Genomic DNA, 12706 nt, shown 5'->3' with positions numbered 1-12706 from the left:
TCTTAAATTCACTGGTGGTATGGTCTGAATGCTTATGTCTCTCCAGAATTCATGTTGAAATCCTCACCTCCAAAGTGAGGAAATAGAAGGTGAGGCCTTTGGAGGTGTTCAAGGTCAAAAGGATGGCGAATATGATTAGTGCTCTTATAAAAGAGGCCCCAGAGAGCTATCTAGTCCTCTCCACTAAGTGATGACACAGTTGGAAGGCATCTTCTACGAACTAGAAGATGAGTCCTCATCCTATACCAAATCTGCTAGTGCCTTGATCGTGGACTTCCCAGCCTCCAGAACTGTACAAAATAACTTTCTGTTGTCTATAAGCCGCCCAGTCTATGGTAGCAGTCCGGATGGACCAAGACAACTGGAATCAGAGCTTCAAACTTTAGCTACTTTAGGTTCTTACATGATGACTGGACATGTATTTCAGGGCACCAGGTAGATGAATTCTTCTCTCTCTCGGCCTTAGACACCCCCACTCTCCCAAGGTTTCCTAATGCTTTTTGCTTATGTGACTATAAATCATTTTAAGTTACAAAATCATCAGCTCCTCACCCCAGAAAATTGAAGTCTGTGTCACAATAGATAATATATGTGAAATTTTTCTATTGATAAATCCTACACTAAAACATAAAGCATTTGATAAAACTTTAAAAAGTATACTCATCCCCAAGTGGTCAGATCCTTACCCTGAACATGCTGAGTTAGTCCTAGTGTTTTCTGTACATCTCGGCAGATCTTGGAGAGGCAATACTGGAACTCCTCATCGCAGTCATTCTTGCTTTTGCCACAGGTCTCATAGCACCTATCATGTTGGTTGCAGCATTTTGTCAGGGAAGGGATACCAATGTTAAGCTGAAAGAAGCAGTTGGATGGATTACTGCCAACGAAATGCTAAACTCCTCTGCTGAAGTACCGCATTCAAATAGACTAAATGGATACAAATGACAATGACTGCCTTATAGATAGTTCCAAACTCCGTTTCTGCCTACAAATATTTTCTGTGTTATAAATCTCCCCATTACACTTACCCATATCCACCCAGGTTACTCTCTCAGCCATGCCTCACTGCTCCCTATTCTGCAGCATTAGAACACTCAGTTACCTGTCAGTAACTAACACAACTTCCATTTGTCCAAAACACAAAATGTAGTTTTAAAAAAAGACAGATAAGGTTAAGTCTATTAAAGAGTCCCCAAGAAGGGGAGGAAGGCAGCAAATCACACTGCCACGTATGCACCTATGCAACAATCTTGCATGTTCTTCACATGTACCCCAAAACCTAAAACGCAATAAAAATAAAATTAAAAAAAAGAAAAAAGGAAAAAAAAAAAAGAGTCCCCAAGAGCTAGGCAAATATGATTTTTGGATATTCAAAGTGTTTTGTGGCCTCTTGTTTCAAATAAAATTTACTTTATGTGAAATATCACAGAAAACTTTCCTATAACTCAAATTGTTTTTTTAATCTTTAAATACTTCTCCATTCCCCAAAGATACTATTATTCTGAATCTATAATTTCAATTATTTTAAATAACTTTTTACATAAAATCCTTGTGTCTAGGAATCATTCTCATAAACATTTTTCCCCCATAATTCTTGGCTTAGATCCAGTCTTTCCTACAACAACCACACAGCTATCCCGCTTAGCCTTGTTTTAATGTAGAACATATGCTTTATCTATACTTTTTCTCTCTAAGTAGTATTACTTCTGTACTCTAAACTTTTCAACTATGTATGTGATATTAGGACATATCATTAAAATAGTATTAACATCTATAAGATTCAAAAATAAAACAACTTACTTCATTTACTTTTGTTAGAAGTTGTGCCAGAAAGAATCTAATAAACCTGATCACTATTACACCCAGCTAAATTATTTGTGTATCTGAGAACATGGTGGTAGTCTTATATCTCCCAAAAGTATTACATGATTTACCAGTCATAAAATTTATCATATAAAAGACAATATTTACATGAACACCAAACAGTGGAGAGCCACATCCATTCGGTGGGGAGGGTTTATAACCATAACGTGGGAAAGGCTTAGATCCTATAAAATATAAATGATATCATAATTAATTTTCAAACATGATAAAAATAAAATACATACTCAAAAACATCCACAATATACTAGACTAGCCTTAGAAATATTTACTATTTATTTGGATGCTAACGTAAGTATATATGTCTTTATTCTGATGAGCATTAAGAATGCTAATTTGACTATTTTTATTTCTCCTGTGGTGAGGAATATATACAATGTACACATATATACATATACACATATATAGCAGATCACAAAATGTAATTATTTGTAAACTTATGCCATACAAAACATACAAAAGCTTATGCTGGACTTCTGGAGATTTCAGAGGTCACTTGCCAGATGGGGTCCATATGTATGAAAGATAAATCCACCCTGTTTTCTTGTACATTCCAACACTTTGTATTTTTAGAGCTAAGACAGTATCTTCCCAACCTCCCACAAATGCTTCATTGCATACAAACCTCAATAACTATTAACTAACCAGTTTACCTGGCCAAAGCCTAAGACAAAGGAAGACAAGGTCATCTGACGATCATTTAATAACCTTAGTACTACAAGACATTACAGGACCACACATTCGGCCTGATGCCCTCCCACCCAGTCAACCATTCCACAAATATACTCCTTTTCTATCTAAGGAAAAGGTTAGGAGGGATACCTGGTGAACTATGGAACTTCTGGAATATCGTAGTTCTAATGAAGTACTTCTAATGAACAGAAGACTTGGAAGGCTAATGTTCCCCAGTAGCATCAAGGATTTAGTAACAAGGAAAAAGATGACATAATCAGCAATCTTAAATTTTGAAGTGTACTTCAGAAACATCTCACCTTATTTAATACAGGCTTACCTCAGAGATATTGCAGGTTCAGTTCCAGACCGTCACAATAAAGCCAATATAACAATAAAGTGAGTCACACAAATTTTTTGGTTTTCCAGTGCATATAAAAGTTTTGTTGGCTGGGTGTGGTGGCTCACGCCTGTAATCCCAGTACTTTGGGAAGCTGAGGTGAGCGGATCACGAGGTCAGGAGTTCGAGACCAGCCTGGCCAATATGGTGAAACCTGTCTCTACTAAAAATACAAAAATTAGCTGGGCGTGGTGGCAGGCCCCTGTAATCCCAGCTACTCAGGAGTCTGAGGCAGGAGAACTGCTTGAACCCGGGAGGTGGAGGTTGCAGTGAGTTAAGATCATGCCACTGCACTCCAGACTGGGCGACAGAGTGAGGCTCTGACTCAAAAAAAAAAAAAAAAAAAAAAAAGAAAGTTTTGTTTACACTATATTGTAGTCTATTAAGTGCTCAATAGCATTGTCTAAAAAATCAATGTACAGACTTTAATCTAAAAATACTTTATTGCTAAAAAATGCTGACGCAGAGATACTAAGTGAGTACATGCTGTGGGAAATATGGCACCGATAGACTTGCTTAATGCAGGGTCACCGCAAACCTTCAATTTGTTTAAAAAACAACCACAATTATCTATGAAGTGCATTAAAGCAAAGCACATTAAAATGAAGTATGCTTGTGTGAAAATCAGTTCAACCTACCAGCCACCTACTGTCTTTTTGAATGTTTCTCACAATCCTCCTATATCAAGAAATAACCTATTCCACTGTTAAATGACATCAACTAAGACATTCTGCCTTCTTGTAAGTTCTACCCATAAACAATCTTCTGCCCCTTGGGGAAACAGAAAAATAAGCCAACTCCCTATTTTACACAATAATCCTTTCAAATATTTGGGGCTGCAATTTATCTTTCTTTCTAAAATGAGATATTCCCAGGTATTTTACCGTAAGACATGGCAGTTTCCAAATACAACCCCACAGTTGGATACATAGGATTAACACAAAGTATTCCACCAACTTTCATTTAACTAACATTTATTGGTAGGAGACTTAAAGACAAAGTTACCCTCCAAAACTAAATTGAGGGTAAAAAAGCAATGCTTTCAGTAATTGACCATCAAAATAAGTAACCCCTCAAAGTAATGATTGAAAATGGTTTCAGGCCAGCGTGGTGGCTCATGCCTGTAGTCCCAGCACTTTGGGAGGCTGAGTTGGGCAGATCACCTGAGGTTGGGAGTTCAAGACCAGCCTGACCGACATGGAGAAACCCCGTCTCTACTAAAAATACAAAATTAGCCGGGTGTGATGGCGCATGCCTGTAATCCCAGCTACTCAGGAAGCTTAGGCAGGAGAATCACTTGAACCCGGAAGGTGGAGGCTGCGGTGAGCCCAGATCATGCCATTGTACTACAGCCTGGGCAACAAAAGCGGAACTGTGTCTCAAAAAAAAAAAACCATTAAAAAGGTATAGCCTGCTCTACCAATGCTAAAGGAACAATGTATACAAAAAGGAATGGTTAAGATGAGTCTAGAAAGAGGAAGGCCAATGACAGCACTTGGTCTTGTTTCTCCAGGCCTGTCCAAGAGGAAAGATTGTTTCTGGACCCTTGCAAGATGGTAGATGGCTCAGACTATCACAGACTAGTCACCACAATCCTTCAATTCTTACCTCCTTTAGTCCTTCGTTCCTTCTTTTTTTTTTTTTTTTTTGAGATGGAGTCTTGCTTTGTCTCCCAGACTAGAGTGCAGTGGCCTGATTCTAGTTCACCGCAACCTCCGCCTCCTGGGTTCAAGCTATTCTCCTGTCTCAGCCTCCCAAGTAGCTGGAATTACAGGTGTGTGCCACCACTCCCGGCCAATTTTTGCATTTTTAGTAGAGGTGGGGGTTTCACCATGTTGGCTGAGCTGGTCTCGAACTCCTGACCTCATGATCCACCCGCCCTGGCCTCCCAAAGTGCTGGGACTATAGGTGTGAGCCACCGCGCCTGGCCCAGTCTTTCATTCCTAAGAAAACAGTTTATGACTTGGCTTCCTACCTACAGAGGAAGGACACACTAACCATAAACACTTGGATGTTCAGTGGGCATCTCGAGCTGTCCCTCCTAACATCTATCTCAAACTTGCTCCATTCACAGTTCCCTGTTTTCAGTTAATGGTGACTCTGTCCTTCCAGATGCTCAGAGCAAAATGTCAGCCATTTTTGTTTATGTTCTTACATTCTTATACCCCACATTCAATCCAACAGTGTATCCTATTGACACAACCTTCAAAATATTCAGAATCTAATCACTTCTTACCACTTCCACTACTTCCTCCTGCTCCAAGCCACAATGGATTATTGCTATAAACTCCTAACTAGTTGCCCTACTTTGGTTCCCCTGCCCCACACTAATCCCCATAATCCAATCTCAACACTGAGCATGAGTGATCTTATTAAAATACGTTAGATCAAGTCTTTCTTCTGCTCATAACCTCTTCAATGGCTTCTCATCTTATTCAGAACAAAACCCAAAGTCTATACAGCCTATAAAACCCTGTATAACCTGGTCCTCCCATGATTTCTCTGACCTCATCATCCTCTTCCTATTCTCTCTCTTCCTTTCTTCCTCAATCCATTCCTCTTTGCTGTTCCAGACACTGCAGGTCTGCTCCTGCCCCAGGGCCTTCAAACCTGCTCTTACTGTATACGGATGCTCTTTCTCCTGATAATACATAGTTTCTCTTTTAATGCTATGGTTTGAATGTTTGTGTCACTCCAAAATTCATGTTGAAATCGAATCACCAATGTGATGGTATCAGGAGGTGGGACTGTTAGAGGTGATTAGGTCATGTGGACATATCCCTCATGAATGGAATTTGTGCCCTATAAAAATGGCCCTAGAGAGCTGGCCTTTCCCATCTACCACCATGTGAGGACACAGTTAGAAGGTGTCATCTATGTACAAGGAAGTGGACCCATACCAGATACTGAATATGCCAAATGCTCCATCTTGGACTTCACAGCCTCCAAAACTGAGGAATAAATTTCCATTGTTTATAAGCCACCTAGTTTAAGGCATTTCGTTATAGCAGCCTGAACAGACCAAGACATTCATCTTCTCAGCAAGTCTTCCCTGACCATACTATTTGTAGCACATATGACCTTCTAACATACTATATCACTAATCTACTTATTATGTCTCCCCATACTAAAATGTAAACTCCTTGAGAGCAGACATTTTTGTGTTTTGAATTCCCAATGCCTAGAACAGGGCCTGGAATAAGTATGTGATGAATTTTTGTAATAAGTATATGATGAATTAATGAAGAGAAGACTTGGAAGGCTAATTTCCATGGTGGTTAGAATATTCATTATAAATGGAGATTACCCATTGAGAAATCCTGCTGTTTACCCTTCAGTCTCTTTTGAGTTTGGTGAGCATTCATCAACCTCCGAAGACTGATCACTTCTAGTTTGTCACATCTCTTTAAAATATGGCACCTAAAACTAAATATTGTAGGGTAAGATGGGCTTAACCTTTTGAGCTGGATAAAGTACTTGTATTAACACAACCTAACATAGTATATGTTTCAGCTATGCCTCACTGCAAACATACATCAGACAGTAGTAAAAAAAAAAATCACCAGTTCTAAAATGGACTTTTTAATATCTACTGCTAGAGGCTTAGCACTTCTGCAATTTAAGTTTGAGCCTAAATTTAAGATTGTATATAATAAGACTCAGTTTAGTTTCAGTTCACCATTCTCAACTGTTAGCAGTTTTAAAATCTAGAGCTATTCACCCAGTGTTACCTGTTGCTCCCAGACATTCAAACTTAAGACGTAGATACTAATCAGGACAGAGGTCCACTACAGACAAGTCCTCTCTTTAAGCAGCCAGGAAGTCATCAAATCATATCCAGTTTTTCTCACAGGAATATCATAAGAAACCATACATTTATCTATGGTTTTCTTTGCCCTAACACACTAGAAACCTCTTCACAGAAAAGGAGAGAGGCTAGATCAGCATTTAATTCTTGGGGAGCCCATTCTAGTTCTTCAAGTTTCATCATGAACCTCTCTTTCGTCAAGGTTTTAACAATCAACTGTTTAAAATGTTTAGAAACTTATTTAGAAATACACATTAAATAATGGGTCAAGTTGTTAATCTGAAAAAAGTACAATACACCAGAGAATGTTCAAGAAGTCTGGAAACAGGAATAGTGTATTTACAATATATACTGTTCAGGTTAATAACTGGACTGTTTTAAATTTAGAAGTATATCACCGAAAGAAGGTGTCTAGGCCAGGCACAGTGGCTCATGCTTGTAATCCCAGTGGTTTGGGAGGCCAAGGCGGGCAGATCACAAGGTCAGGAGTCCAAGACCAGCCTGGCCAACATGGTCAAACCCCGTCTCTACTAAAAATACAAAAAATTAGCTGGATGTGGTGGCAGGCACCTGTTGTAATTCCAGCTACTCAGGAGGCTGAGGCAGGAGAATCGCTTGAACCCGGGAGAGGGAGGTTGCAGTGAGCTGAGACCACGCCACTGCACTCCGGCCTGGGCAACAGAGCGAGACTCAAATGAAGTGAGAAAAACTAAAAACATGTCCACTGTAGGAGAATAAAGAGGAACCGAGATAGTATGGAGGTCAATTGGCAAAAATGAGAATGGAGGTACAAGGAAGTAGGAGGCTGCTGTGTCAAACAGGGCTAGTGGTTGTAATTGTCCTAAGGAGAAAAGTTGATAAAAATCAAGTAATAAAGAGCCAACACCTACCGCACATGAAAAATTGGATAACACCATGAAATAAATGCTGGTAAAAAGTGGCTCCCCAGTGTAAATGGCAAAGGGGCATATGTGTTTGGTTTTTTAGTTTCTTTCGAAGCAAACTCCTAATGTCATTTTCTCAGAGAGGCCTTCCCTTCCTACCCCATCAAAAATAGCACCCCCTCTCTTTCTAGCATTTACTGACCAAATTAATATTAACATTAGTTTCTATGAAGAAAGGAACTTAGTCTTGCTCACCTAGAAGATATTTAGCGCACAGTGAGTACCCAAGAAATTATCAGATTAAAGAAATGGGAAAGCATTCTTCGATGAAATTAAAATAATTCTTTATTCACAGCAAAGACTGAAAACTTGGAAGTAACTAGTTTCCTGAGAAATTCTGAAGTATTCTGAAGTTCTAAATTCACCTTTAAATTAAAATAGTTATTTCTGAACCAGGGAAGTTATATAGACAGTTCTCTTTTTTTTTTTTTTGAGACAGAGTTTCACTCTTATTGCCTAGGCTGGAGTGTAGTGACGCAATCTCGGCTCACTGCACCCTCCGCCTCCCAGGTTCAGGGAATTCTTCTGCCTCAGCCTCCCAAGTAGCTGGAATTACAGGCACCTGCCACCACACCAGCTAATTTTTTGCATTTTTAGTAGAGGCGGGGTTTCAACATGTTGGCTAGGCTGGTCTCAAACTCTTGACCTCAGGTGATCCACCTGCCTCAGCCTCCCAAAGTGCTGGGATTACAAGCATGAGCCACCATGCCCAGCCTACAGACAGTTCTTTATTAGAGATTAAGTTGATTCAGATACCAATGTTACAAATGTATTAATATTTTAAATTTTGTTATAGTGTTATAAATGGCTAAGCATTTTAAAAATTAGCATTTCTACTGGTTCCAGATTTTACAAATAAAGCAAAAACTCAATAATGGAAGAAACAAAATCAGAGTCACACCAAAACACCATGATGTGTTGGGGCCACTGTCCTCTAAAATTTGCAAGCGGATACAAACCAAATCCACTGTGTATAACTGCATGGAAAGCCTATTCATCAATTTCAAGTTTTGACTTAACAAATAGCTTCTTCTCGATTGTTTTATCATTTATATCGACTGCTGAAATCTAAAGATTTTCGTAGACTGAGACAAGCTTGATTCTTTTCCATGTATTTTTTCTAAATTCGATGCAAGTACTTCCAAGCAGACCAACTGTTTTCACCGGAAAGAATATGAAGATGACAAGCACAAAAAGTCATCTGCTGGGTCACACAAAGGTCTCACCACCGAGTTTTGTAAGATTCCAACCTGTACTCCCAAACACTTGAGACTTTTAAGTATTCATGATCATTAATCTCTATAGGGTCCTTATGTGACTTTATTTTTGTAGTCTGTTCACTTTCCTGTTTTCCTCAAATCTCCAACATCCCCATTCCCAATTTCTAGAAAAGCAGGCAATCAGGAGAACCTGAACATCCACCCACTTAAATGCATCAGGCATCAGTTATCATATCCTCTACCCATGCTCCTATTAACAGGGCTATGCTATATGTTCTTGGCCAAACTCTCCATGTATATACTAGAAACCACCCCCTCTCACTTACCCAAGGCTATGACTCCAACAATTCCCTCCCTCATCAGTATTTCTACTCTCCACTGAACCATTCTCGAAAGCATACAAATATGTTATTTTTCCTAATGCCTGAAAACTGTTTTTTTCCATAGTCTTCCCCATTTCAGTTAATGGCAATCCTTCCAGTTGTTCAGGCCAAAAACTGTGGTATTATTTTTGACTTAACTCACACCCAACTTACAAGCCAACAGCAAATCTTTGAGGTCCTTCCTTCAAAATATACCCAAAATCCAACTACTTCTCATTACCTTTATTGCTACCAACCTGAACAAAATCACCCTGTCTTTTGTCTGGACTCCTGCATGTGTCACCCTGCTTTCATTCTAACTCCCCGACCCCCTTGACCCCTTTTGTTCTCAGCACAACAGCCAGAGGGATCCTGTGAAAACATACATCACTGAATGAATTAACGACTTATTCATAATTCTAAAAACATTTACAAGCCAGTTTTGTGTTCTATTTTTCAAAGGAAATTGAAAAGTTTTCTTCCTTAAATCTTCCTTGCTGTCAGGGAGAAAAATGTTTAAGAAAATAACGATCATCAAATTTATTCCCCTTAATACTTAACTCTCTAAAAAGAAGGCCTTTTTCCTACTCAAGAGGGGGTGGCCAAAAGTAAGGGAGCAAGTCTCCATAATGCCCATCCCTTAGGTAAAGCAAGGACATGTGCCCTTTATTTGACCAACCTCTCCCTATCATTAACTCAGTCTCTCTTTTTTTTAAAGCTCCCTTGATCTGTTTCTTACAACTAAAAACACCCCTTAATCACCATGTTTCTCCAGATTTGGGATTGTTCTGTTTGGTTCTGATTTGGACACCTGAATTCCAAGATACAGGAAAGGCTGAATCATTGTTCCAGGGAGACTGTTCAAGTAATAGCAATTTTTAAATTGTATTTATTTTTTATTTATCTTTTATTTTTGGAGAACAAATTCTGGCCTAAATTTTTTTTTCACTGAGATTGATTTACCTCTCAGTATGGTGACTTGGACTTGAAACCACATGTCCACTGAACAAAAAAATTTTCACTGAGGCATATAACGTTTCTTAAATTCTCAAATTCCTTTGTGTTTTTTGTGCCAGAGATCTTCCTCTAAACTCCAAATAGTACATTTTGAGAAGCCTACAGAAGATGAAAAAGACTAAAAAGAAAGATTAAGCCAGGTGTAGTGGGGGGCATGCCTATAGTCCTAGCTACTTGGGAGGCTGAGGCAGGATAATTGCTTGAGCCCAGGAGTTGGAGGCTGCAGTGAGTTATGATCACATTGCTGTACTCTAGCCTGGGCACAGAGGGAGACCCTGCCTCAAAAATATTAACAAAAAAATAAATGAAAGAAGCCGGGCGCGGTGGCTCATGCCTGTAATCCTAGCACTTTGGGAGGCTGAGGTGGGTGGATCACCTGAAGTCAGGAGTTCAAGACCAGCCTGGCCAATATGATGAAACCCCATCTTAAAATAAATAAATAAATAAATAAATAAATAAATAAATAAATAAAAGAGATTAAAACAGTATTTTAACAAGACTGGTATTCATTCGACTTCAGGGATGTTTTAAAAGTAAATAAACTCTAGAACCCTAGACTAAATTTATGAAGACAACTCCTTCCAAGCCTTCCCTACTTCTGTAAATGACAACTGTATGCTTTCTTTGGCTCAGGCCAAAACCTTCATAGTCATCCTTGACTGGCCTTTCTCCTCAGGTCCATTGCATTTGCTATTCCTTCTGCCTGGAATGCTTTTTCTCCAAATTACCACAGTGTCCCCCTTACCACTTGGAGATTCTCTCATCAGTGAGGCCTTGGCTGAACAACCCATTTAGATGAGTAAGTTGCCTCCAACATGGTCCCTCATCTTCCCTGCTCAGACTCCAAACTTCCCTGATTTTACTTATTTACTAGTTAATTACTCATCTCTCCCTCACCAGAACTCAAGCTCCACAGAGATTTTCATCTGTTTTATTAACTACTGAATCTCAAATTAGAACATCTGACACACAGTTGGGACTTAAACAATTGTATAATGAATGGAAGTGACTAAGTAAAACTATAACATTTGCTTCAGGAAAGGCAATCATGTGATCCTTAAATTATTCACTTAGTCCTCCTAACAAGTTCTACAAGAACAAAAATACCTTTATAAAGCATACTGGTGGTAACGTTTAGCCACAAATTTAAGAAGCAATGAAACATGTCTCAGCACCTGTTCAGCGCTTTAAAGCATACAAGATACAGTTCATTCTTTACTTCTATTAACATAAAACAAGAAATTATCTTGAAAATTGCAGGGAGCAGGTGGCATCACAGCTTTACATGAGATCAGTTCCTCTTACATACAATCAGGTTCCAACAATGAAGTCACTGGATCCCCTATTATTTTCAGCTGCCAGCGTTAATGAGACTCTAACCTTGGCTAATCTTATTGGAAACATGATCTCCCAAGTGCTCTCCTAACATTTTCAATTTCCAAATAAAAGTCCAATATTTTTCTGACCTATTAAAATATTTAAGCACTCAAAAATGTGCTACTAAAGAACCATCTCTTCCTAAAGTACTGAGTTGATTAGTACTCATATTGCCACCAAACAAGTTCTCAGATTCAAAGAGAAAGTTAAAAAAAAAAAAGAGTAAATGAAAATAACTATTAAGGTTAACTAACAATGGAGGGGGTCACTGATATCTAAGGAAAGAAGAGTTACGGAACTCTTTCTCAACACTCAGTACACCAAAAGTCTGTACAAAGGTCGCAAGTTATTTTCTGTGGCTTTGCAGAAAAAACTAATATCAATTATCGAGAAAGTTAATACGGCATGGTTCTTAAATTCTCAGTTTCGCATATTCATCCAATTTACAGAAGCAAAAATAGAGCTAAAATCAGTCTGTTCCACTCCATTCCCATGATTCCTACGTCGGTAAGTTCTTGGGCAACTTGGTGCAATTGGGAGAAAAAAGGTTAATTCAGAAACAATGAAAACGGAACGGACAGTACACTCAGGTGACCTCTCACGTTCTAACAATAGCGGTGCGAACTTGTACCCTGCTTGCTCAATCACCAGAACGGCAAGATTCTAGCAGTGGTTAAGTTTTTCCACAGCCAAAGGACACCGTCAAGGTCCGCCTTGCATCTGCCACTCACACCTCCATGACCTCCGTCACCCCAATCCCCCGAAAGCACAAGCCCTCGCTGGGCCCGGGTGACCCCTCACCGTCACTGCATTTATACTGGCAGAGACCGTCCTCGCCTCCCAGGAGGTCCAAGGCGGCGTTCAGGTACGTGTCTATCTTGTGAACGCCGTTCCGGATGGTCTTCAGGGTGGCCCTCCAGTCGGTGGTCTGGGCCTGCTCCTGGCACCTGACAAGAGCGGCCGTGAGGAGGAGCAGGAGGATGAGCGCGGGGCGCGGGAGCAGGGCCATCCGCGCAGCGCGGGGC

General features: G+C 39.6%; 1 protein-coding gene across 2 annotated transcripts in view; it reads right to left on the bottom strand.

Moving 5' to 3' along the window:
- The window catches only part of PLA2G12A (phospholipase A2 group XIIA), a 15900-nt gene extending 3194 nt beyond the window's left edge, over nt 1-12706 (bottom strand). Inside the window, exons 1-3 of one of the 2 annotated variants that reach the window (XM_012436519.2) lie at nt 12483-12706; nt 1972-2048; nt 687-852 (exon numbers count right to left, since the gene is read on the bottom strand). In XM_012436519.2, the coding sequence (XP_012291942.1) occupies nt 687-852; nt 1972-2048; nt 12483-12690 (451 nt within the window). In that variant the 5' untranslated portion in view covers nt 12691-12706. The remainder of the gene's footprint in view (nt 1-686; nt 853-1971; nt 2049-12482) is intronic. The other variant, XM_012436518.2, reaches the window with a different exon arrangement.

Source organism: Aotus nancymaae, unplaced genomic scaffold (genome assembly GCF_030222135.1).
Source record: "Aotus nancymaae isolate 86718 unplaced genomic scaffold, 86718_ANA_hifiasm-v0.15.2.pri h1tg000033l, whole genome shotgun sequence".
In the NCBI taxonomy this organism is placed as follows: Eukaryota; Metazoa; Chordata; class Mammalia; order Primates; family Aotidae; genus Aotus; species Aotus nancymaae.
This window is presented reverse-complemented; position numbering and strand designations above follow the sequence as displayed.